This window comes from Ustilaginoidea virens, chromosome 4 (assembly GCF_000687475.1).
Source record: "Ustilaginoidea virens chromosome 4, complete sequence".
In the NCBI taxonomy this organism is placed as follows: domain Eukaryota; kingdom Fungi; phylum Ascomycota; class Sordariomycetes; order Hypocreales; family Clavicipitaceae; genus Ustilaginoidea; species Ustilaginoidea virens.
The window spans coordinates 4,959,862-4,982,418 of NC_057319.1; the positions used below are offsets into that span (position 1 = coordinate 4,959,862).

At 56.6% G+C, this 22,557-nt stretch overlaps 6 protein-coding genes across 6 annotated transcripts; 3 read left to right on the forward strand and 3 right to left on the reverse strand.

The window, feature by feature from the left end:
* Positions 1-1,751: 1,751 nt before the first annotated feature.
* Positions 1,752-2,600, forward strand: UV8b_05820 (uncharacterized protein; the record flags this gene model as incomplete). The annotated part of the gene is made up of 1 exon (XM_043143317.1): positions 1,752-2,600. One exon carries the CDS (start codon positions 1,752-1,754, stop codon positions 2,598-2,600), a length of 849 nt encoding a protein of 282 aa, XP_042999250.1.
* A 3,575-nt stretch (positions 2,601-6,175) lies between these two features.
* Positions 6,176-8,962, forward strand: UV8b_05821 (uncharacterized protein; the record flags this gene model as incomplete). Its single annotated transcript, XM_043143318.1, has 6 exons — positions 6,176-7,270; positions 7,476-7,554; positions 7,622-7,969; positions 8,073-8,535; positions 8,589-8,676; positions 8,741-8,962. 6 exons carry the CDS (start codon positions 6,176-6,178, stop codon positions 8,960-8,962), a joined length of 2,295 nt encoding a protein of 764 aa, XP_042999251.1.
* Positions 8,963-9,726: 764 nt separating this feature from the next.
* On the reverse strand, positions 9,727-10,639 carry UV8b_05822 (uncharacterized protein; the record flags this gene model as incomplete). The annotated part of the gene is made up of 4 exons (XM_043143319.1): positions 9,727-10,015; positions 10,075-10,089; positions 10,199-10,507; positions 10,575-10,639. The coding sequence occupies 4 exons, from the start codon at positions 10,637-10,639 to the stop codon at positions 9,727-9,729; spliced, it is 678 nt and encodes a 225-aa protein (XP_042999252.1).
* A 1,010-nt stretch (positions 10,640-11,649) lies between these two features.
* Positions 11,650-13,468, forward strand: UV8b_05823 (uncharacterized protein; the record flags this gene model as incomplete). The annotated part of the gene is made up of 3 exons (XM_043143320.1): positions 11,650-11,721; positions 11,801-12,635; positions 12,825-13,468. The coding sequence occupies 3 exons, from the start codon at positions 11,650-11,652 to the stop codon at positions 13,466-13,468; spliced, it is 1,551 nt and encodes a 516-aa protein (XP_042999253.1).
* A 1,135-nt stretch (positions 13,469-14,603) lies between these two features.
* UV8b_05824 (uncharacterized protein) lies at positions 14,604-16,895 on the reverse strand (the record flags this gene model as incomplete). Its single annotated transcript, XM_043143321.1, has 4 exons — positions 14,604-14,671; positions 14,733-14,826; positions 14,891-16,410; positions 16,523-16,895. The coding sequence occupies 4 exons, from the start codon at positions 16,893-16,895 to the stop codon at positions 14,604-14,606; spliced, it is 2,055 nt and encodes a 684-aa protein (XP_042999254.1).
* Positions 16,896-18,513: 1,618 nt separating this feature from the next.
* Positions 18,514-22,043, reverse strand: UV8b_05825 (uncharacterized protein; the record flags this gene model as incomplete). Its single annotated transcript, XM_043143322.1, has 4 exons — positions 18,514-18,987; positions 19,109-21,281; positions 21,406-21,746; positions 21,978-22,043. The coding sequence occupies 4 exons, from the start codon at positions 22,041-22,043 to the stop codon at positions 18,514-18,516; spliced, it is 3,054 nt and encodes a 1,017-aa protein (XP_042999255.1).
* Positions 22,044-22,557: the final 514 nt, after the last annotated feature.

The following is a 22,557-nucleotide window of genomic DNA, read 5'->3' on the forward strand; positions in this document are numbered from 1 at the left end:
TGGGCACGTGGGAGTCTTCTTTCGTCCCATGCGCATGGTGCAACATGCTTGATCTTGAGATTCCTGCACAGGTGGCCGGCTGTCGGCTGCAGAGTTTAACCAAGCTGACTTGCACAGAACGGGGTGTGAAAACCATGTCACAGCCTCTGCATGAGATTGTGTGATTGCATGGGCGAAATGAGCGTTTGAACCAGTTTCCAGATCTCCAGTCAAACTTGCTTGCTTCGTTTCATGCTGGCTCGGTTCTCCGGAGACTTAGCCACTTTAGCCACAGAAACAGGTTATCAATCTGGCCCTGATTCGAGGGCCTTTCACAGGCCATGGATGGATGTACTTGAGACTAGTGGATAAAAGGGCTTGGTGGTTGCAGAAAGGGTTAAGCAAGGTGCTCTTTCATCGCCAGGCTTCCCCTGCTCTTCGCCCAGCAGAACGTCGTCGATGCCTAAGCCGGTGGAGGAATTCCTCGAGCCGTTTCCCTGTGCTTGGAGAGAGTGTGGGTGATGGGGTTGCACAAAATCGTGCGCTGACTGGTACATAGGTCTGATGAGAGCGGGAGAGTAGAGGCAAAATGGACACGAAGCAGCCATGGTAGGATCTTGTGCTTGTCGACAACAAGTGATGCATGTCGTAAGTCGCCTTGCTCAAGTGTCGAAATAGCGCTGCAACTTGGGGGGTTATCTTCCTTGAAAGTTGTCGAGGAGTCTTGGTCCGTCCCCGAGAGCTTGCCAGTGTCACCTGAGCGAAGAAAAGTGGAGAACCGTCCGTTTCAATCTTTCAACGCTCATGTTTCTGGTCTAGCTCTGTCTTGCCATGTAAAGTCTGTCTGCTCGGTAGTTGAACTCGCATCCCGCTTTATTCGCAAACACACAACCTGGTCGCCGCCAGTATCTGATCGTCAACTCGACAGATTCATCGCGAGCGAACTAGTGAGCCCTCCGGACTTTCGCTGGCAACGGACAACGGAACGAGTCATCTGCCCTCCGTCGCACAACAAGGGCCGCAGTATCATCTCATCTTGACCCTGTCGTACCGTTAATTCCAGCAAATGCCCGGGATCGGACCATGGGCGATCAGACCAGAGTCGCACATGGCAATTTCATCGACTTAACCACCCCCCCCTCCCTCCGAGCAAGACCAGCTGAAGCGTAGCCACCGTTTTGCTCGCGGGAGCACAAAGAGGGAAATGATGGGCCCTTTCGTTTGTCAGGATTGGCCTAGGCCGTCTCGCTGACGCGGGCACGCAGAGCGGTGCACCGACGAATGGGCTGGCAGAGCCTCCTACCACACGAAAACTCGGTAGCCCCATCGTGAGGGAATACAGACAAACGAGCAGGGCTCCGAGTGACACCAAAAAAAAAGGCCAGAAATTAGAATCAAGGCGGTTGTGTGTTCCCGTTTTAAGAGCCCTCGCGAGGCAACTTGCAAGCTGCAACCATGGGGCGACTCGCCGTCAAAAGATGAACAAGCACGGATGCAACGCGCGTTCGTGATTCCCATCTCGTGTTGCATTCCTCATCCCCCATGCCTATGCGCTTGGGCTTTTGCGGGCGACCCACGTCCAAACTTATACCCCTTTGAGCCATCCTAGCCCGATCTACAAAGGAGAGTCGAGACGACCTCTTCCAGGCATCTCAACTATACCGCAAGACAACGTCAAGGCAGAACTTTCTGGGCTGGGATACCGACTCTCGCCGTGCACCTTCCAAACTTTGGCATTGACGACCCAGGATGTGCTGTTGTCCCTTTGAGCCATGGGGTATTCAGGTAACCCGGACTCGGGCATCACCGACACCAACAAGGAGACGCTTGCCATTGTCGCGTTCGTGGCATTGGCGCTATACAATGCCCTCGAGCTCAACGTCATCGTCTTTTCGACGTTCCGACGGTTCAAAGGTCTATACTTTTGGAGCTTTTTCGCCGCAGCAAATGGCATAATCCCGCACTCAATTGGCTTCCTGCTGAAAAATGTCGTTGGATCGCACGGGTACGGTCTATACATCACCCTGGTGGCGGTTGGCTGGGTGCCCATGGTTACCGGCCAGTCTCTTGTCCTCTACTCCCGGCTTCACCTGATCTTCTGGAGCGACTTTTGGCTGCGAATGATACTAGCCATGATCATTGCCAACGTCGTCATACTTCACATCCCCATCATCATCCTCATGTACGGGGCCAACAGCTCACCGAGTAACTCCTGGGTCCATCCCTACGTCGTGTATGAAAAGGTCCAGGTATCGGCATTTTTCCTGCAGGAGCTGATCATCTCCCTCGTCTACATCAAGTCGTGCTTCTCCTTTTTCGACACCCAAGACAGCTTATACGGGGACGCGGTGCGCGAGATGCGCCGTCATCTGATCTTGGTCAATGTTGTCGTCATTCTTCTCGACATCCCCATCCTCTGCTTGGAGTATACGAATTTCTACGACATGCAGACCGCCTACAAGGCGCTCGTGTACAGCTTCAAGCTGAAGATGGAGTTTAGGATATTGAACCGCTTGGTGGAAATGACGGGCTCAAGACACGGCGTCGACCCCTTTCGGAGCAGCTTGAGCTTGCGCATCGAGCACGCATCCTCTGGCTCGACATGCCAAAGGCATCTGTGACGAACGGTTGGAAACGAGATGCATTCTGTTCGGATGGGACTGACTTGTGTGCAGTCTTTTTTTTTTTTTTTTCCCGGGGGGGGGGGGGGGGGGGGGGGGGGGGGGGGGGGGCGTTTGTGTGTTGTTTTGCGTTTTCGATACCCAGACGGCAAGCTGTGGGCCGTCTGCATGGCTTGTTGCTCCGTGATGCAGCTCTATATCAAGACAGCGCCGTATTTGATGACAGTTTTTATTTCGCCGCAAACCATGTGAGGCTGGCCCCTCGTCTCCATCGCTGTTTGCTGTCTGATGCCTACTCGGGCGTGAAAGCTGCAGAACCCTGTAGTTTACATTGTTACGCAAGCAATCAGCGTTTAGGCAAGCAGATTTTGCCAGCATCCGGCCCGCATCGACTTTTCCTCAACAAGGGCAGGAGCCATGTGCCCACGGTGTTCCGGCGACCCAAGCACATGTGTTCGTTGACGCCTATCCGGCGCGGCTCGTGTCTTCGGCAATAGCGCCAGCGTCATCAGGCACCAGATTGCAAGCTCGTCTAGATACCAGTGCTCGTATGCCGCGTTTGGTAGTGTTGCGTCCCTGCAAGGAGGCAGATAGCGACTTGTTGCCTCGAGAGAAGTACTGCCGGACACTTGCCATCCATCTGCTACGTCACAAACCGCGCATTTGTTGAATACATCCCTGCGCCCGATTGCACCGTGACCCGTTGAGTCCACAATCCAGGGCAGTCGGTTCGCCAGCCCGATCCCGTGGACGCCCAAACCTCGACGGGCCATCAACAAGCATCTAGGCCAAGCCTGCCTGTTTTCCCATTTCGCTGCCGATTCGACATTCCGTCGTGGGAAGATGTGATGTGTCAGCCAAGGGCAGAGACGGTCCGCAGCGAGGCGGTCGCACGGCGTGCGCTGTGGCTTTTTTTCATGCGGGGGATGCGCCGGGGGTTTTATTGCGTCGCGCATAAAAGGCGATATCTGGGTCGAGACTGGAGCGTCATGTTCAGTATGAGACTAGAGACTGTTGTATTCAAGTCAAGACTGGATGGCCGTTGTGATGTACGATTTGGGAGTTCCATGGTACGTGGTACGTACGCAGTGGTTGCCGACATGGGGAAGACGGGCAGTATATGTTATATGGGTGGTGAAATTTGGTCAAGTTGGTTGAGCGAGCTGGCTGCTCCACCGCAGGGTAGGTATCGTCAATCTTGCTTGCCGTGGTGGCAATTATCTCGACAGCAAAGACTTGGCTCGCAGATGCCCAGGGGCGGCAATCGAGATGTATCGGTGGCTTGGAGTTGAGAGACGCCGATGCTTTATGCCAACTTGAACACGCACGTCTTGCTACAAGCCGGGTGGACGCTGTCCTTGCTTGCATGAATCATGGGGGAGGCGATCGACAAGTTAGCCTGGTGGGGGCCACGGTGGGACGTATCATGTTGACGAGACAGCCAGGACGCCAGCTGCCCGTTGTCCGTTGCCGGCTGCCAGCTGCAAGAGTCGAGGAGGCCGTTTCTCACGCAGCACCGAGAGCAAGCTGGGCCATTTTCTGACTACAAAAAAGAATAAAAGAAAATAAAAAGCAGAGAAAACTCCAAGGAAGTCCACGTCGCCAGCCAAGTGACCAGACCGACCCGACTGACGACTGCACGGCTTTACCGTCTGCTCGGAAACGGCCGTGTCGCCACATAAATCTACTTTGAACACCTCTTGACCAGGTTGGAACTTGGACCACCAAGTTGTTATTCCGGCAGGATTGGGAATGGGGGCACTGGCTAGCACCGGCCCCACCGTGACAAGAGGTGGCGACTTGGAGGCGGTTCAACAAGCGTCAGCGTGCGCGGTGCGGTGCGTCAAGACTCAACAGCCAAGGCGTCTCTCGTCTCCTTCGACAAGTGCTTGCCTTGACAATCCGCTCTGTCTGCCTGCGTCACTATGGTTTCCCAAAGAATACGGAGTACCAGACATGTCATAGTTTCCGCTGGAGCCCCGCTGGAGCCCCGCTGGAGCCGTGCAGAGAAACGTAGCATCTCGCGACCAGACCAGGCCTCTTGACGGCGCTCTCGATGGCACTCTTGACTTTACGATCTAGGCTGAAAGCCCCGGAATCAGCTGTCTGTTGCTCTTTCGCACATGCTGAGTTTCCGCTCCGCAACGGGGCCAAGTGGCCTAAAACGCCCGGAGTGCAATTCCTGCTCATAGTATCGTTGGAAATCGTCACCGAATGCATAATCCTGACAAAGCTCACTCCCAAGAGGTACTTGGGTACCTACCTAAACATGTACTCCGTAAGTACTCCGTACTTTACGTCTGGTGGGTCCTCGAGGTGACCCGTTCTGCATGTGGCATTCGCCGTCTGGATTCTGGACGTTGAACACCTGAGCCAGCGATTTCCGTCTGCAGACGAGCAAAAACCAAGTTTCGGACGCCCTGGCGTTGGAATTGGGCAGAACCATGAACATTGCAAGTAAGATACGCCTCTGTGCGTCAGAACCAGCAGAGAGGGAGAACGCAAGGGTGAAGGCGGTTGGTTTTTTTTTTTTTGTCTTTTTTTATTTTATTTTATTTTATTTTATTTTTTACTTTTTACTCTCTCTTACCCCCCCCCCCCCCCCCCTCCGTCGTCGCACTGTCATGATTACTCAGCTGTGGTCATTGGAATGAGGTCAACGGTAACCGGCAGCAGCATGAGGTACCTGGTCAGACGCCCCTTGCCGTCATCTTGCGGTGCCAGAGGGAACAAGAAAAGTTGCTCCGTGAGTGAACATGACGCTCCGAGGCAACCGACGCCAGGAAAGCCATTGATGTCTGCCGCTTCCCGACAAGCAACCGGGATGCAGGATGCGTTGTCCTGGGTGGATGGCGCTGGCACTGGCACGCACCCCCATCTTTTCCCTCCCGTCAAGTCCGTACACCACGTCTCGATGCGACCCATACAGTGGGACAAAGCCAGCCGGCACGTCAAACTCGGTACTCTGGTCCCGTCCAGCACATGCAGCCAGCCTCGCAGCTGATGACAAGCCCTGGCAGTTGCGTGCTGGGTTGTTTTTCTGGTGCCTCGCACCGTGCCAGGCCATTGTCCGCAATGTCACCCTCTGATCTCCCCAGTGCCCACCAGGCCAGACCCAGCCTATGGCCTACCAACCCAGATGGGCTGGGCAGCACTGCCTAGAGGGCCTCAAGCAGCAGACTGGCACGTCCTAGAAGGCCTGGGCTGCTGGGGCCTCCCAGAAGGCGTCTGGTGCCTACAGGCTGCGGAGTACGCGGTACGGTGCACGTCGTGCCCCATTGGTTGGGGCTGTTGTTGAATTGCCCTCAGTTTGCCGTTTGCCTTTTGCCTCGACTATCTCTTGCATTCTCCCCCTTCGCTTCTCGCTCCTCGCCATCTCCAATCTCGCCCTCGCAGCCCCCCTCACCCCCCCGGCTACCGCTCCTGTTGTTGGCTTGCCACCCGTCTCTTTTCTTTTCAACCGACAAAGCGGCCTGCTTCGACCGCAACGCACGACGAATCCATTGCTCGAGACAAACCCTCGCTTTCCCTTGCTAGGAGGTAGGCAACGCATCGCCCCCCGAAAAAGGCCTGGCATGTCTACGCCAACGACGGCTGTGGCCACGCTCCCTCACTACCGAGCACACGCTACTCACGGCCACCACTCGCACCACAACGCCGCCCACAAGGGCTACCTCCACCACAACCACCACCACAACCCGGCGCCGTCGCTGACCACAACTTCACATTATCGCTCGACTGCTGCCCATTCTCTGCTGCACGCGGCCAACTCGTCCGCACCCACCCCCTCGGCACCCGCAAGCACAACAGCATCATCGCCATCATCAGCGTTCAACGGAGCACGGCCGGTGCCCTTTTGCCAAGCGAGCAGCGGCCACGCTGCAGCGGGCTACTCGCAGCCGGATGCCACAGCCCAGAACCACCACCACCACCACCACCACCATCACGCCCAATCACCGCCCGCACCCCCTCCGCACGACCACCATCTGCCTCGCCACCACCATCTCGACGCTTCATCTGCAGCAACGGCGAGACCCCATATCGACCATTCGTTTTCTTCTTCCACAATGGTTGGCTCAACCGGCTCTGCTACCGCTACGACAACGGTCGCGGCAAGCACAGATGACCCTCCCTCCAAGAAACGCCGCCGCTCCCGCGAGCCTGACTGGAATAATTTTTACCGAAACGGCTTGCCCAAGGAAATCATCGTCATTGACGACACGCCGGAGCCAGAAGCCAACACGTCCCGCAAGCTGACCACGCATGCCAACGGAAATGCCTCGACGGTCATTCCTTACGATACCACGGCCTCTACTCGCCAGGCCGTAAAGCGAAGACGGCGGGATGCTGCCCCTTCGGGCTATCACGTCCAGTATGTGGGTTCCCACACAAACACTCCGCTGCAGCACGCAACACCCATCGGTTCCACACAATCCAGTGACCGCACCAACTCCGTCCTTAACACGACGGCCCCGACTTCTCTTTCCTCCAATAGCCAATACGAAGAGGTTCCTTCTCCATTGAAGCGGAAGCGAACAACTCGCCAACAAGCTGCCAGCGAGGCAAAACGCCGAGATGTCGATGGTCTAGGTGGCCAATTCTTGACCTACAAGCCTCCGCCCTTTCCCCCAAAGAAAGTTTCGGATGTTCATGTGCGGGTCGTTCACGATGTGAGTGCAATTCATTTCGCTTTCGCCTTGTTCTTTTCTCTTTTTTTTTTCTTCTTTTCTTTTCTTTTTCTTTGGCTTTGTCCAAGATTCTTCACTTGGCCGCGTTTGCTCTCCGCCGTCCTGAAGCACTTCCCCTGCACATGCTCAATGTTCCTTTTAACGAGTCCCAGTGCTAATCAGTCACTCACCTTTTCACACCGGGCAGCAATACTCAAAGAATGTCAAGGTCGATGACGATGACGGTCACTACATTGTCGTTCCTGACGCCGAGCTCACAGACAAATGTACGTTGGAATGGAATCTCGCAATCTGTGCATTCTTTGACAAGTGCACAAACTCATCTGCCTGTAGATCAAATCTGCCGTCTTCTTGGCCAGGGGACTTTTGGCAAGGTCGTCCAAGCGCGGGACCGGAAGAAAAATCAGGCCGTAGCTGTCAAGATCATCCGATCCGTGCAAAAATACCGCGATGCCTCGCGGATCGAGTTGCGAGTCCTGGCGACACTCAAGGCCAACGATGCCGAAAACAGAAACAGATGCATCCATCTGAGGGACTGCTTTGACTATCGTGGGCACATTTGCATTGTTATGGATCTGCTGGGGCAGAGTGTCTTTGACTTTTTGAAAGGAAACAGCTTTGTGCCTTTTCCTAACAGTCAGATTCAAAACTTTGCTCGCCAGCTGTTTACCAGTGTAGCTTGTGAGTACAAGACCCCTTGAGGGGAAAATAAAAAAGAAAAAGACAAAGGAAAGAGAAGGAAAAAAAGCACAACTTCAATGGCTCGCTAACTTTGGTCTCCTAGTCCTGCATGATTTAAACCTGATCCATACCGATCTAAAGCCGGAGAATATACTTCTTTGGGACGATTCGTACCAGACCTTTACATATAACCGAAAAATTCCATCGTCATCCACAACCATCAACAGGCAGGCGTCACAACGACGAGTGCTGCTCAATACAGAAATACGGTTGATCGATTTTGGATCTGCCACGTTCCAGGACGAATACCACTCTTCAGTCGTCTCAACAAGGCACTACCGAGCGCCCGAGATCATCCTGGGCCTCGGTTGGTCATTTCCCTGCGACATTTGGAGTATCGGTTGCATTCTTGTTGAATTCTTCACCGGTGATGCCTTGTTCCAGACCCACGATAATCTCGAGCATTTGGCCATGATGGAGGCTGTGGTTGGCTCGAGGATCGACAGCCATCTTGTGCAGAATGTGAACAAGATGTCCACAAGAAGCGGTGGCAACCCAGCGTCCAAGTATAACTCCCCCCCTCCCTTTGTCTGAACTCTACAAGCTGACCTTTCATGAGATTTTTCAAACGTCTCAGGCTGGACTATCCGACGCCCGAAACGACACGAGGATCTAAGAGATTTGTCAAAGCAATGAAACATCTTAACGTAAGAAAGCCACGTTCTTCCCTTGGGCGCGCCTGCGACAGCTATCTGACCAAAATTGCAACAGGATATTATCCCAGCAAACAATCAATTCTTCAAAAACTTCCTCGATTTGCTCAAAAACATCTTTGTGTACGATCCTGCTCAACGGATAACTGCCAAGCAAGCCTTGAACCATCGTTGGTTCAAGGAAGCTGCCCAGCCAGACGACGGGACCGAGGCGGCTAAATTACGGCTGGAGAGGAAACGGCTGGAGCAGGATAAGGCTCGATACCAGCACCACGTCTGACGGACAGAATCACGGCCCTAGTTGGTGTGCGGTTGTTGATCAAGAATATCTCTAACCAGGTTCCGTTCTACCTGGGGATCTGCAATGTTCCCTCTATTTCCTTTGTTTTATTAATGACTATATATGAGCATGAGTACCGGCGTTGCGGGGACATTTGAACTTGACAAGGGCAGATACTTGAATACAGCACATGCCCCGTTGGCCGGGATTGAAAGCACAGCATGCCCTCGATGGGAAGATACAGAGCCTTGGAAGGTCCCTCGTCCTTGCTTCTCCTTGCTCCTTGTTGTTGTTTCTGCTTGCGTTCGTTTATACTCCAATTTTGGTGTTTTGTCTTGGTGGCGAGACTGGATTAGTGAGTATAACGGTTTTCCAATGTATGTTGGCTCTGCGCGGGGGCCATGTCAGCTGTCCATCGTGAAAAGGTCTCTTTTGTTGATGCAAGGGGGGGGGGGTTGATTTGTGAAGCGGAGCATATAGCAAGGGGCGGGAGATGAGGGAAAGTCGATGGACTGGATGGATTGGTGGGTTGGATTGGATGGGACTGGATGGGACTGGATGGGACTGGAATTGGCGCGTGCTTATTTACATCAGCATATAGGACTTATTGACGCAAATTCAGGTCCGCATTTACTGATGAATATTCGTCTTGTCGAATTTTACTGGAGCCGTCAGGATGTCCTTTTGACTTCGTTCACCATGAGCCCGGCCGCTGCTTCGCCTCACGTTTCAATGGCTGGCCGAACCTTGGCCTCTGCAGCACTCTACCTCTTTTTTACGCGCCTCCTGATCAGGTTTATTGTCATGATTTCCTCGCAAACGGTACAGGCAATACTACTGTAGTACTCGGTAGGGTGTTTGACAACGGCGGCAGTCCAACGCCCCCTCCGACCTACGTCCATACAACCTGTCTTCCGTGTCCTGTCCCATCCAGGAGCACGGCTTGGAACCGCCTCCGAGCGGGCCTCGCAATACCAACGCCCCCAAATCGCAAGCTCACTCCTGCTCCTCTTGTTCTGGCGGGTTTGGACCTGGGGTGCAGCATCGGTTGTCCTATTCGTAACATTAGTTCCAAGTCGTGCCGAGATTGAAAATACCCGGGGGCAACGCACACTCCGCCAGCATTCCTAGGAAATCATCGTTAGACTCTCGGCCCAGTATACGTATACGCAGCGTAAAAAAAGAAAAAAGGACATGTACGAAGGGGGGGGGGGGGTGACTAAGAAGAGAACTCACGCAGCGGCCGTGTTTGAACCAGTGCGGACAGCATACATCTCGTTTGGTGGGGTTCTCATCCTCGGTCCTGGAGGGGACGAGGTTGCCGTCGCCGTCGTCGATGGGGTCGGCGATCTGGAGAGCAATCGCTGCTCCGAGCAGCAGGAAGGCGAGGGGTGCGAAGCGCATGGCGGATGAGCGGTGTCGAGAAAGAGAGACGGCGGCGAAGAATTTTTCTTTTTTGGCTCTTGTCTGCGGGTGGCCGAGTGAAGTTGAGGTTGGCGCTGGGTGCGCTTAAGTAGTTTTGGGAATACTAGCTCACGGATGAGCCTGTCCCGTGGGGGGGGGGGGGGGGGTCTCAGGATAGCAGGGAGGGAGGGAGGGAGCTGGCCCGGACAAGCCGAAGGGGCATGTTGCCTGATGATAAGGTTGACGAGCAATATCGTAGAGTTTGTCGAGCATTATCCGGGATAGCTGCGGGAGGGCGCCTCCTGGTTCGCCACTTGGCGTATTCCGTCAGGGTGAGGACTTAGGACTCGGGACTCGCGATGGCTTCAATTCCCAAAGAGGATGCGAGTCTGCGAGCCTGCGAGCCTGCGACAAAGACTAGGCCAATGCCGCCGCGTGTGAGAAATGGCCATGATCGAGACGATACGAACTGCGGCAGCTGTGGAGGTAAAGGTGGCGAGGGGATCTAGTCCGGCCCCCTTTCGGGTTAGCGGCGGAGCAACTCCTGCTGCCTGCCTTGTCCCTGCCTATATATATGCTTCTGGATTTGATTGACCACTCCCCCCTGACACGTCTCCACCCGCCAAAGCAGCCTTTCGCCGCACGTACCGGCAATTGTGCCGCGCGCTAACCCGCTTCGGGCCAGGCCCCACGCTTCCGCCGCCCAGACCTCGCCCCGTCGTTCTTCTTAGCTCTCGACCTCGATGGCAACCGACGTGCCGACTTATCCAGGCCATCCACGCATCCACGCCATCCACGCCAGTTTTCGAGCTGCTCATCCTGCCTGGCCGGTGCAAATTGCGCAGACAAGGGGCCTTCCCGCTACTATTTATCCCCAGCCGCCCACCTCGCTGCCGAGTTCCCGATGGCCCCTTTTCCGGAGAAGCCACTTGCCTCGCACGCCAACGCGCGTCTCGGCATCATGAAGAGTAGAGGCCATAAAAGGAATATTGGCTGCTGGTCGTTGCTGGCCGACGAGCGTGCGTGGTCTGGTCTCTCTCTCTCTCTCTCTCTCTCTCTCTCTGCTCGTAGTTGTGCTCCGTCGGATCCGTTCTTGTCTCTCGCTCTCTGTGATTTTCATCCTTTTTTTTTTTTTTTTTTGGCCCTCGTTTTTCTTTTGTGTAGCATCGTCGCCGACGTCATTTTTCACTTCATACAGTCCTTTGCTGCACCGCCGTTGCGAGCTGTGACATTCTTTGCCCTGGCTGCGTTCGGATACGTTGGACGAGATTAAATTTTCCGTCATGGGTCTGGGGCTTGTCTTGTTCCTCGCCTCTGCGGTGCTAGGTGCTGACCTGCCCTCTATCCAAATCAAGGTTCACACATGTCCCTGATCCTCCCCCCCTACATGGCCGTTGCTCAAAATCCCCCATTGCTGACCCCCCCCCCCTGCAGGGCTCCAAATTCTTCTATCCCAACGGAACGCAGTTCTTCATCAAGGGCATCGCCTACCAGCAAGACTCCTCCCCCGGCGGCGCAACCACCAACTCATCCGCCACCTTCACCGACCCCCTCGCCGACGAGGCTAGTTGCAAGCGCGACATCCCCCTCCTCCAGCAGCTGCAGACCAACGTCATCCGCACATATGCCATCGACCCGACCGCCGACCACTCGGCCTGCATGAAGCTGCTCAGCGACGCGGGCATCTACGTCCTCTCCGACCTGGGCAATCCCCAGCAGTCCATCAACCGCGGCAACCCCGAGTGGAACGTCGACCTCTTGGCCCACTACCAAAAGGTGGTCGACAGCCTCGCCAGCTACAGCAACGTCATCGGCTTCTTCGCCGGCAACGAGGTGACCAACAATGCCACCACCACTCCCGCTTCCGCCTACGTCAAGGCCGCCGTGCGCGACGTCAAGCGGTACATCAAGAATCAGAACTACCGCCCCATGGGGGTGGGCTACGCGGCCGACGACGACGCCGACATTAGGGACCAGATCTCCGCCTACTTCAACTGCGGCCCGGCCGAGGACTCGGTCGACTTCCTGGGCTGCAACGTGTACGAGTGGTGCGGGAAGCAGACGTTTGAGAGCTCGGGGTATAACCGCCTCCTGGAGTCGTTTCAGTCCTTTTCCGTGCCCGTCTTCTTTGGCGAGTACGGCTGCAACTTGCCCGGTGGCGCGGCTGACCGCATCTTTGACGACACGGCGGCGCTATATGTGTCCAACATGACGGCCGTGTTTAGCGGTGGCTTTGTCTACGAGTACTTTGAAGAAGCCAACGACTACGGTACGTATTCTGCCTTTGTTCTTTCCTTCTTTGTTTTCTTTTTTCCTTTTGTTCCTTTTGTTCCTTTTTTTTTTTTTTTTTTTTTTTTTTTTTTTTTTTTTGGTTGCTTTTGCCTCCTTTCTCTCTGCCCCTTTTCTCCACTCCCTTGTCAGCTCGGTCCAAGCTGCAGGGCTAACATCCCTCAAACAGGCCTTGTCAAAGTTAGCGACGGCTCAGCCACCAAGCTCAAAGACTTTGCCGCTCTGCAGAAGCAAATCAGCGCCGTAAGCCCCGAAGGCGTCCAAATGTCCGACTACAGCCCGTCCAACAAAGCCGCCGACTGCCCGGCCGTCAATGCAAAGTGGCAGGCCAGCCCGCAACTGCCTCCCACCCCCAACGCCGACGCCTGCAGCTGCATGGCCAAGGCGGCAGAGTGTGTCGTGGCCAATAGCACCGACGCCAAGGACTACGGCAGCATCTTCGGCTTCATCTGCGGCTCCAACGGGGATCTCTGCAAGGGCATCAACGCAAACACCTCGACCGGCGTCTACGGCGCGTACAGCATGTGCAGCGACAAGGACAAGTTGACCTACGTCCTAAACCAGTATTACTCGAGCAACGGAAAGGCGAGCACGTCGTGCAGCTTCAAGGGCAGCGCGCAGACCCAGACTGCCTCGGGCAGCCTCAGCCATTGCGATTCTCTGGCCGCCGCGTCCGCTTCCGGGTCCGGCAACTCGAGCGCCAGCGGGAACGGGGGCTCCAACAGTGCGGGCACGGCTGTCGCTGCCTTGGGTTTCTGGTCGGCGAGTGCGTTGCTGTTGACGATGCTGGCTAGCGCGGCGGTTTCTTTGTAAATAAGGCCCTATGCATGGGCGATGCCTCTCGCGTGCTCTTTATTTTTATTTTCAATTTTTTTTTTTCATTTATGCGTTCGTAGGATGAATCGTACTGTTGACAGTAATGGACAAGGCTCGGCGGGACTTGGGACTGGGGCCAGACGGCAGACGCCGTCGTTCAGTTGCCGCGGCTAGTCGATGGTGGCTGGAAAAATGTTGAGCCAATGTCACAAGTTTGATGATAATTTCTACCGAGCGGGTGGTTGGCTCAGGGGCAGGACCTCATCATTGGTCCGAGCTGGTCACGTGGCGCTCTTGGTGCCGCAAGGTTCCCCCTTCCTTCTCCATGCAGCTTTCGACAGTTGACCGACTCGTCCGCAGAATCACCAGCTCTTCAAGCGCTCGGCTGGGGAAAGTTGACCATGGACTCGGCGTCTCGAAATCCGTGTTCCTGCAGAAGCCCGCTCCAATGCTCCTTTCAAGAGACAGCACGCCGGGCTCCACGACTTGTCGAGCCTACACGTTGACTGCCACAACCGCCACACAAACAGAACGCATGCAGTACCCATTCGAACAAAGCCAACATTTGCATCATCTCCCTGACCGCCGTCTCGGTGCTGGAGCCCAAAAACGGAGGGACGGAGGGACGGAGGGACCATGGCGGTGCTGTCCGGGAGAGGACGGCGTCAATGCCACGCTGGACGAACGGCAACAGTCTGTCACGGAGCGGCCCTGGTGTAAGAAAGCACACTGGCGTCGCACCGCAAAACACACCGCTCGCTGCTATTGACCGTCGATATTCGGCGCGGTATTTTGCCGCGTCAAAGTCCTCCAGCTCCAAGCACCAACGCTCACGTCCCCCGGGCGCTTTGTACTCCAGCAGGACGAGCCGACGTATGCGCACTCCACCAAGAGTCATGGCCACGATTCACCCGTCGAGCCACGTGCTGGGATTTCCGGGTGCAAAGGGGGACTTCAGAAAAGGCAGTTTTGCTGTGGATTACCTGCATGACAGACAGCCCGATTGATTAATGACAACCGAGCTGCGTGGTTTATATATGCTGCTTCAAGCCAACCAAATCACCTCCACGGACTACATCCATACTGTTCTGAACCTGTTCAACCCGCAGCAATGACTCCGAAAGAACGCCAGCTAACCCTTGATCCACGGAACCATCCACTTCGTCACAGCCGCCTTGGCCTCATCCACCAGACCCAGCTCTGCAACTGTCAGTCACCGTTCAATCAATGAAAGGAGGGAGCGGGAGCCTCGTCCACGTACCGAGCATCATCTGCACCGCCCCTCTGATTCCCGAATCCAGCGCCGAAGAAAGCCAGCCGTGCGTGTACGAAGTGTGTTCGCCAATGAAAATCATCTACAGAAAAACGTCAGCCCACCACTCCTCTCCAAAAGGGGGCGACTCTCTCCGAGCAACTCACATTCTTGTGCACCTTGAAATACTCGGGCATGTAAAGCTCGTGCTGCCCAGCCGAGGGGTTCGCAAAGGCCCCCACGGCGTTGGGATCCAGCGACCAGCACTTCCTCCGCCCCTTGCCCGTGAACAAGCGCCGGGTGTACTCGCCGTGGATCTCGGCAACCGCGTCGACAACGTACCGCACGTGCTCCTCCTCCGACATGGTGGTCATCCTCGCCACCTCGTGGCTCGACGACGCGTCAATGTACGTGCCCAGCAGGGTGGCCGGTCCCGTCCCGTTCAGGTTGTACGAGGGGTAGCAGAACTGCCCTATGCCGGGAATGTCCGTCGTGGTGCTGCAGCTGCCAAAGATGGGGTTCGCCATCTTCTCCCAGAACCGGTCCGAGTACTCGAGGGCCACCTTGCAGTTGGTGTCGTAGACGAGGTTCTTGATGGCGTTGAGCATGGTGACGCCCATGCCCGGCAGGCGCCACTGACGCACGACGGTGAAGGGCGCCGACACGATGGCGTAGTCAAACGTGGACTGCTGGAAGCGGGCGTCCATGAAGGACTCTTTCCACTCGAGCGTGACCTTGCCGCCGGCGTGCTTGACGCGCTCGACGCGCGTGTTGAAGCGCACCCTGCCATGGACCAGGGGCTGGAACGCCCGCGGGAGCCGGCTGAAGCCTCCGTCAATCATCTTCCACGTGTCGGCGCTCTCGTACGCGAGGTCGTAGAGGTACTCCCAGAAGCTGCCCTGGGGGTCCTGCTGCTGGACCAGGATGTCGGTGCTGTTGAGGCTGCCCCCGAGGAACTGCGAGACAAAGGCGAACTCGGACCACCGGTCGCCCTTTTGCTTGCCGAGGAGGAGGCCGCCGTCGTTCCACTCCCTGTGGGCCTTGTACATGTTCTGCACCATCTTGAGCGTGAAGCCCCGGCCGGGCAAGGCGCCTTGCAGCTTCTTGCTCGTGGCTCTTGTCTCCGCGCCGTACCCAAACGCCTGCGAGAGACGCGCGTCGTTCCTGACCTGCTTGACGGTCGGGGGTAGTCCGTCCGGCAGGCGGATGCCCCCAAAGTACTGCAGCCCGTTGTCGCTCTCCTCGATCCAGTCGACGACGCGCACGCGCAGGTCGTCGTCGCGGTCCTTGTTCATCCTGTTGAGCTCGCGGACGAGCTCCAACACCAGCTGCGTGTCCGACATGTTGTACCGCTTGCCGCTATCCGGGTCCACGTAGTCGTTGGGCAGCCTCATGGCCCCCAGCTCCTGGTACGAGTAGTCTGACGGTCCTCCGCTGAGGTACTCGGTGTGGACACGCCCGCCGAGCCGGTCCGAGGCTTCGAGGACGTGGACGTCGCTGAAGCCGGCCTGGTGCAAGACCAGGTACGTCATGAGGCCGGCCAGCCCGGCGCCGACAATGCCGATGCTGCGCTTCTTTGCGCGCCCGACGTCCCCCGCGCCCGGCTGCCTCTGTTTCAGGGCGTTTACGCCGTCGAACCACGGACCGAGCACGTCGAAGCCGTTGGCCTCGGTCATGGCTACTGGCTCTGGGAACAAGCAAAACTCCCCCCCCAAAAAAAAAACACACACACGCACGCACGCCCCCGTTAGCACGCTTCTACGCAGGAGAGGGAAAAAGACGGTCGTGACGAGACTGACTGGGTGCTGCTCCGGCCGCCTCCCGGGCAGAAAGACGGCGCGGCGCGCTGCGACCGACCAAGGTGCCGGCCTCGTCCCATGCCGAGATGCACCCGCCGCTCGGGGCGTCGCGGGGAATCGCCCACACGAGCCGAGAGGCCCTGATGCCCGAGTCGCTCGTCGCCACCACGTGGTCGGCGCCTCGGGGCGAGAGTGCCGCGCAAGAGCCGTACGTGTGGGTGATGGGCCCCGGGACGCGCCGCAATGGCGAGGCGTGGACCGTTGCCAGCCGCGCATCCAGCCCACGCTCCAGGTCAATGGCAATGGGGAGAGGAGGAGCCCGTCCCTGCGCACAGACTGCCAAAGCAGCTACGAGGAATGTCTTGTTGCCCATGATGAACCGGCGGCGGCGAGCAAGACGGCAGGCTGCTCAGGGCACGAGGACAGCCCTGGTGTATTTGATTGCCGCGAAAAGGGCGAAACCCAGTTCTTCCAAGGGCTGCTCGTCCGTCCCCCGTCGACGCTGGTTCCTTGCTTCCTTGCCCATGCCCCCTTTTGTCGTTCAGACAGCTTTCCCGGGATGGCATATCAGTCGGAAAGAGGCCGTCACTGTCGTTCAGACAGCTTCCCCTGGCATGGCTTATCAGCCGGAAAGAGTCCGTCACCCCAATGCCAGGGTGCCGGGATCCTCGGGCTGACCATGAGAAAATCGCAAAGCCATCCGCGGCTGAGGCATTTAAAAATCAAAAAACCCTGAACCCTGAACCCTGACCTGAACCCTGCCAACCATGTTCATCGACCGCTCCGCCGCACGTCGGAAACCCTGAATCCCGTCGCCCGTCTCGCCAGGGCATCAAGTGCTTGTTATCCGAAGCACCACACCCCACGCGAACCACAGCCCCGCGAGAGACACATATTCACAGCTTCAACGGGCGACCACGCTATGATTCCTAGCTTCCCCCCCCTTGGACGCCACGCGGACATCGGAGGTTTGTCGCCGTTTCCGGAAACCCGCTCCAGCCCTGCAGCCTCTCGCCGTCGGCGCATCGCATCGCGTCGCGCGCGTCGCATTGCGCGGGGTGACTTGACGGCAATATTGGCGCCCTTGTCTCGCTCGGGTCGACCCGCGTGCAGGCTCGCAGACGGGGCACCCCCCCCCCGGACGCCTTGAGAAGCGGCGGCTGTCTTTGCGCCGAACCTGGCCGTCTGCAATCTGCGCCTGTTGACCGCGCTGAGTCGTGCCTGGTGGCTTGCGCAGAAACGCGACCGGGGCTCACTTGTGCGGCGGCCCCCCCCTTCGCCTGGATGGCATCGTATGTATCATGGCCCGGTCGGTTCGGGTACGCGTCGACCCTGCTGAGGACTCGCGCGCGCCGCTGCTGCTAGCCGTCTTCGCTCGCCGTGCTGTTCTCCGCCGTGTCCAAGTGTCGTTGCCCTCATTGCGTGGAGACGAGCGAGCTTACTCCGTACCGCGTGGCTTGGTGCCCAATAAACCCCGCCCCTGTTCAACTCAGCGTCTTGCAGATGCAGATGGTTTTGCGCCTCTTTCTATTTTGGCTCTTTTTCTTTTCGCTGCTCAGTGCTCAGTGCTCAGTGCCTCGTGCTTCCTGCCTCGTTCTTCCTGCCTCGTGCTTCCTGCCTCGTGCCGGATCCGATCCTTGTACCAACCAAAGCAGCGCATCACCGCGCGTCAAAAGGGGGCTGACCGGGGGAACAGACCCGAGGGAAAGAGATTTAAGCCGGCATCAAACTCGAAATTGGTATTGTCTTCCCACACCCCCAACCACGTCAAACCTGATTCTATCCAAAAATACGTACTCCGTCCCTCGCACATTCTCCGACGAACCCGTCTCGTCAAAGGCCCCAATCCGGGGTAACAAGAATGCCCCGTTGCGCCTTTCCCTGTCCCTTTCCCTGTCCCGCAAGCGTTGTCCGCACATCGTCCGTCACATTGGGCCTCGTTTCTCGTCCCGTCTGCCCCCCCAACCCGTGTCTGCAAGATCCATCGCCCTTCAGAGCCTCCCGCTCCGAATCTCCTTTTCGAATATCTTGACTCCCCACACGTCGTAGAACTGTAGCGGGCCGACTGTTGTATATCGCAGCCTTGATCCGCTGTCGCTGTCGGAATCCTCGCTGTCGCTGTCAGAGTCCAGCCCGTCCAGCGGCATCAGAGGGTAATCCGGAGACGAGCTGGCGCCCCACGACGCTGACGCGTGGGCCTTGTCCTTCCCCTTGTCACTGGCTCGCTTCGTCGGCGCCTCGGTGCACGACTCGGCGGCGTCATCTGACGGCCGAATCACGCGGTCTACCCGGTCGTCCTCCATCGCGATCCACTCCAGCTTCAGCTCCGGATGGTGGGATAGGTTGTCCACCATGAATCGCAGAATCTCCCGCATGACCCAGATGCAGGTGTCGTTGTTTCTGAAGTGAAGGATGTTGATGGCCCGCAGACTGACGAGGCCGGAAAAGTATTGCATAAAAGCGTGCTGCAACGGGAGACAGGGTTGGCATTTGAACGACAAGACGGCGATAGGGGGACAATTCAGTGAACAAAAAAAGGGGGTACAAAAGGGGGACAATACAAAGAATCGCGTAGACAGCACGTACCACTGCATGAATGTTGAAACTCAACGCCAGCTCCTCGAGCTTAGTGCCTCGGGTGCAGATGAGTATCATGGTCTTCTCATTTGCGTCCCAGTTTGGACCGTTCGACTCATCCTTAATCATCAGCCTCTTGAGCGTGGGCACGTGCTTCTTGAGAACCAGCCGCCGTATCTGGTCCATCGAGGTGGCTGTTCGCGGCGCAAAGCTCTCCGGCTTGTGCTTGAGGCTGCGCTCCAACATGAACAGGTCATCCAGGCGTGGCAGTTGCGCCATGCACGTCAAAAAGGCTGCCGACACATGATCCGTAAAGACGCTCCTCAGCGCGAGTGGCCGATGCTTCTGCTCCTTGGAAAGCATCGACCAGATCGGTGCCTGATTCCCCACGTTGATGAGCGTTAGCTCCCTGATGCAAGAAACGTCAATCGCCCGTGACAGAACCGACGCCTTGACTGGAACCAGGCAGATTTTCAGCGTTTCCAGCGACATCCCCCTTGTCTTGCGGGTATACGCATCCATGTTTCGCTTGGCGTCCTCCTCCTTTCGTGAGGCGGGTGATTGAAGCATCTCCTCAATCTCGGATTCGAGTATCCGAATCTCATTCGACACTTCTATCGCGCTCCGATTAAGAATGGCCAGCTCCGACTCGAGGGAACCAACAGCCGCAGGCTGTCCCTGGCTTACTCGATCATCGCGCAGCTCCAGAACGCGTTGTCCAACTTCGTGCATCAGCCGGTGCAGCTGTACGAGTTTCTCCGCAACGGCAGCTCGATCTTCCTTGGTGAGTCTGGGGTCCAACTTGATACCATCCTGCGCGTGTTGTTGAGCAGGAGACACGCTCGTCTCCGATTCGCAGATACACTCGCCACGGGCGGCAGAACGGCAAGCGTTGGAAATCTGGCTGGCCTCGGGATTCCTTGGTTTTCCTGAGATATCCTCGCTTCGTTGCTCAGCAAAGTCATCCGTGTGCCCCATGTCAACATTTTCCGGCAAAAGGTCTGCTCCCGTCTTTGAGCAACGGCTGAGCCCCTCGCCGCCCCCGGCTGGAATTCCTTCTTCTGTAGTAGCACGTCTACTCCCCGAGTTGGTCAATCGGCCTGCGGCAAAGTCATTCTCTGCGCGCTCTTCTGCCGGGTTCCAAGAACTCTCAGCAGCGCCCGGTGGTTGAGTCTGAAACGACCCGATTCCCTGCTGCCGGCTCGATGGCCGATCATTGCTTGCTGCAGACTTGGTGCACCGCTTGCCGTGGCTACGGCTCGGATCTGTTTCCACATATTTACGCGCGGCCTTTTCAATCATGTCCAGAACTACCTGCTGAGAGATGGAAAAGTCCTTGGATCCGTTCATCATCGTCGTTAACCGCGTCGAAGCGGCTTTTATGGAGGCAACAAACTCTTCGCGGGGGTCGACATGGGGTGCTTCGCAACCTTCTGCTTTGATGCTGGACAATGTTTGGAGATTTAGTGAAGCAGTGAGTTGCATCGGAGTCTTTTTACTCAAGTGCGGCTCTTTGATTCCGAAAACGTTTCCAAACACCAGGTCCTGGAGTTTCCGTTCCTCTTGAGCCCGGAATATTTTGGCAGGACCGTTCGCGCTGTAATCTTGCTGCTCTTCCGTCGATGCAAGTACGTTGAATTCATCTTCAGCGTCCGAGTCATCGACTTCCGAGTCCTGAGGCGGCCTACGAGCCTGTTGCGCCAGCGCATCGGAAAGTGATAGTTGAAGTTCCTTCAACGTCGAAAAAGAATTATGCACGCAAGCTGCCATCTCGGGGATGACGTCTAGACTGTCAATATCCAGCACAGACAAACTCTTGAGTTCTTTGAACCCAGATAAGGTGGACGGTTCAGCAACACCGGAACCTTTCTTCCCAGCTTTGCTTTTCGGCCACGGTCGAGAAGAGGGTGGCAACAAAGCGGGAGGCGGCCCGGGAGTTGGGCTTCCAGATACGAGAAGAGAGGATGGCGTGGAAGTTGCATAAGGTTGCATGGGTGAAATCGAATCATGCCGGTGACCATTTGGCTGACCAAGAGGATCCAGATCCGTATATATAGGAAGAGGAGGGGGTGGTGTATAGTACGAATCGCCAGCCTGTAGGCGCAGATGTAGCCTCTTGAGCGATCTAATGCGGTGAAGCTGAGCGTATACTGGGCGGCTGAGCTCAACGCGGATGTTCCAACTGCAGACGATGGAAAGAAGAAAGAGAAATCAGTTAGAAAAAGGGGGGGAATGTCGATGCAATGAGACTATTCGAAACCTGCCCGGGGAGGCAAAAGTCGCCCAGACAGCCACATAGAACTTACCGAAATGACTCCAAAGAATGAGCTCGCTTCAAGGTCAAATGCAGCAACGTGTTGAAGAATTTACCGCAGCTAGTACTGTACAAATACGGGTGATATGAATGCTCGCCTTTGGCACCAGCACTGAGGGTGTCCATGGAGAGATCCTTCAAGTGCTTGGCATAGTTGTACTCGCTCGTCGAGAGAGTATCGAGACCTCCGGCCAGCCCATCAATGGGGGAATCAAAATTGACATCATCATCATCCGGGAAGACGATGTGGAAATTTCGATAGAGTTGTGACGACGCCAGATGATGGAAGTGCTTACAGACGAGTGCAAGGCAGATCAAATCGCCTTGTGTGCACTATCACGACGGCCAAGCAGTTTCGTTAGCGACCAGGCAACACCTGCTTTCCAACGTGACGGTGTTGAAGCAAGGTGGCTGCTACAATTCCTTCAGTAGAGTCTGAGTTTGCGGTCTGGGAAAGTAGACGAGGCCTGCGAGCAAGCAACAACCAAAAGCTCCAACCATCCATCCAAGCTACCGTTGCGGCGGGATTGCCAAGGGAAGGGGATCGGCGAGCGCATGACTTACATAGGAAACGATTTCACGCTGCGTCTCTTCCGGCAGGTCCAAGATTGCAATGACGGGTTTCGACATTTTCCTGGTTACTGAAGCCTCGCAGCCAGTTGCTGCTGCTGAATTGCTGTACGGACGAAGTGGTGCGGCGAAACAAAGAACTGGCGGGGAGGGGCAGCTCCGCGATGCCAATGATGGAACGACGACGGTAAGCACGGCGCCCTCGCAGGATAGACAAAGGGCTCTGGATTCCTGGTTTGTTCCGTCCGATCTGATTTCGGGTTTCTCAAACACCTGGAGGGAGGGGGGCACAGAACGCTGGCGACGCAGACAGGAGCGGGGTTGTCGACGCTGGAGGCCGTTGCCGCGACGCCAGCAGCACGGAGGCTCGGAGGCAGGGCGCTCGAATATATGCAGTCGATTCGAGGCCAGCCGATGATGCCAAGTCGAAGCGGAGCACTGGAACTCGTGGGATGGATGAATGGGGGTCCTGAATATGCACGAGTGATTGAGTGCATGCGATCGGCGCGGTCCAATGAGCGAGCAGTCAGCCTCACGATCCGCCACTGGAACTGCCGGGGGGGGGGGGGGGGGG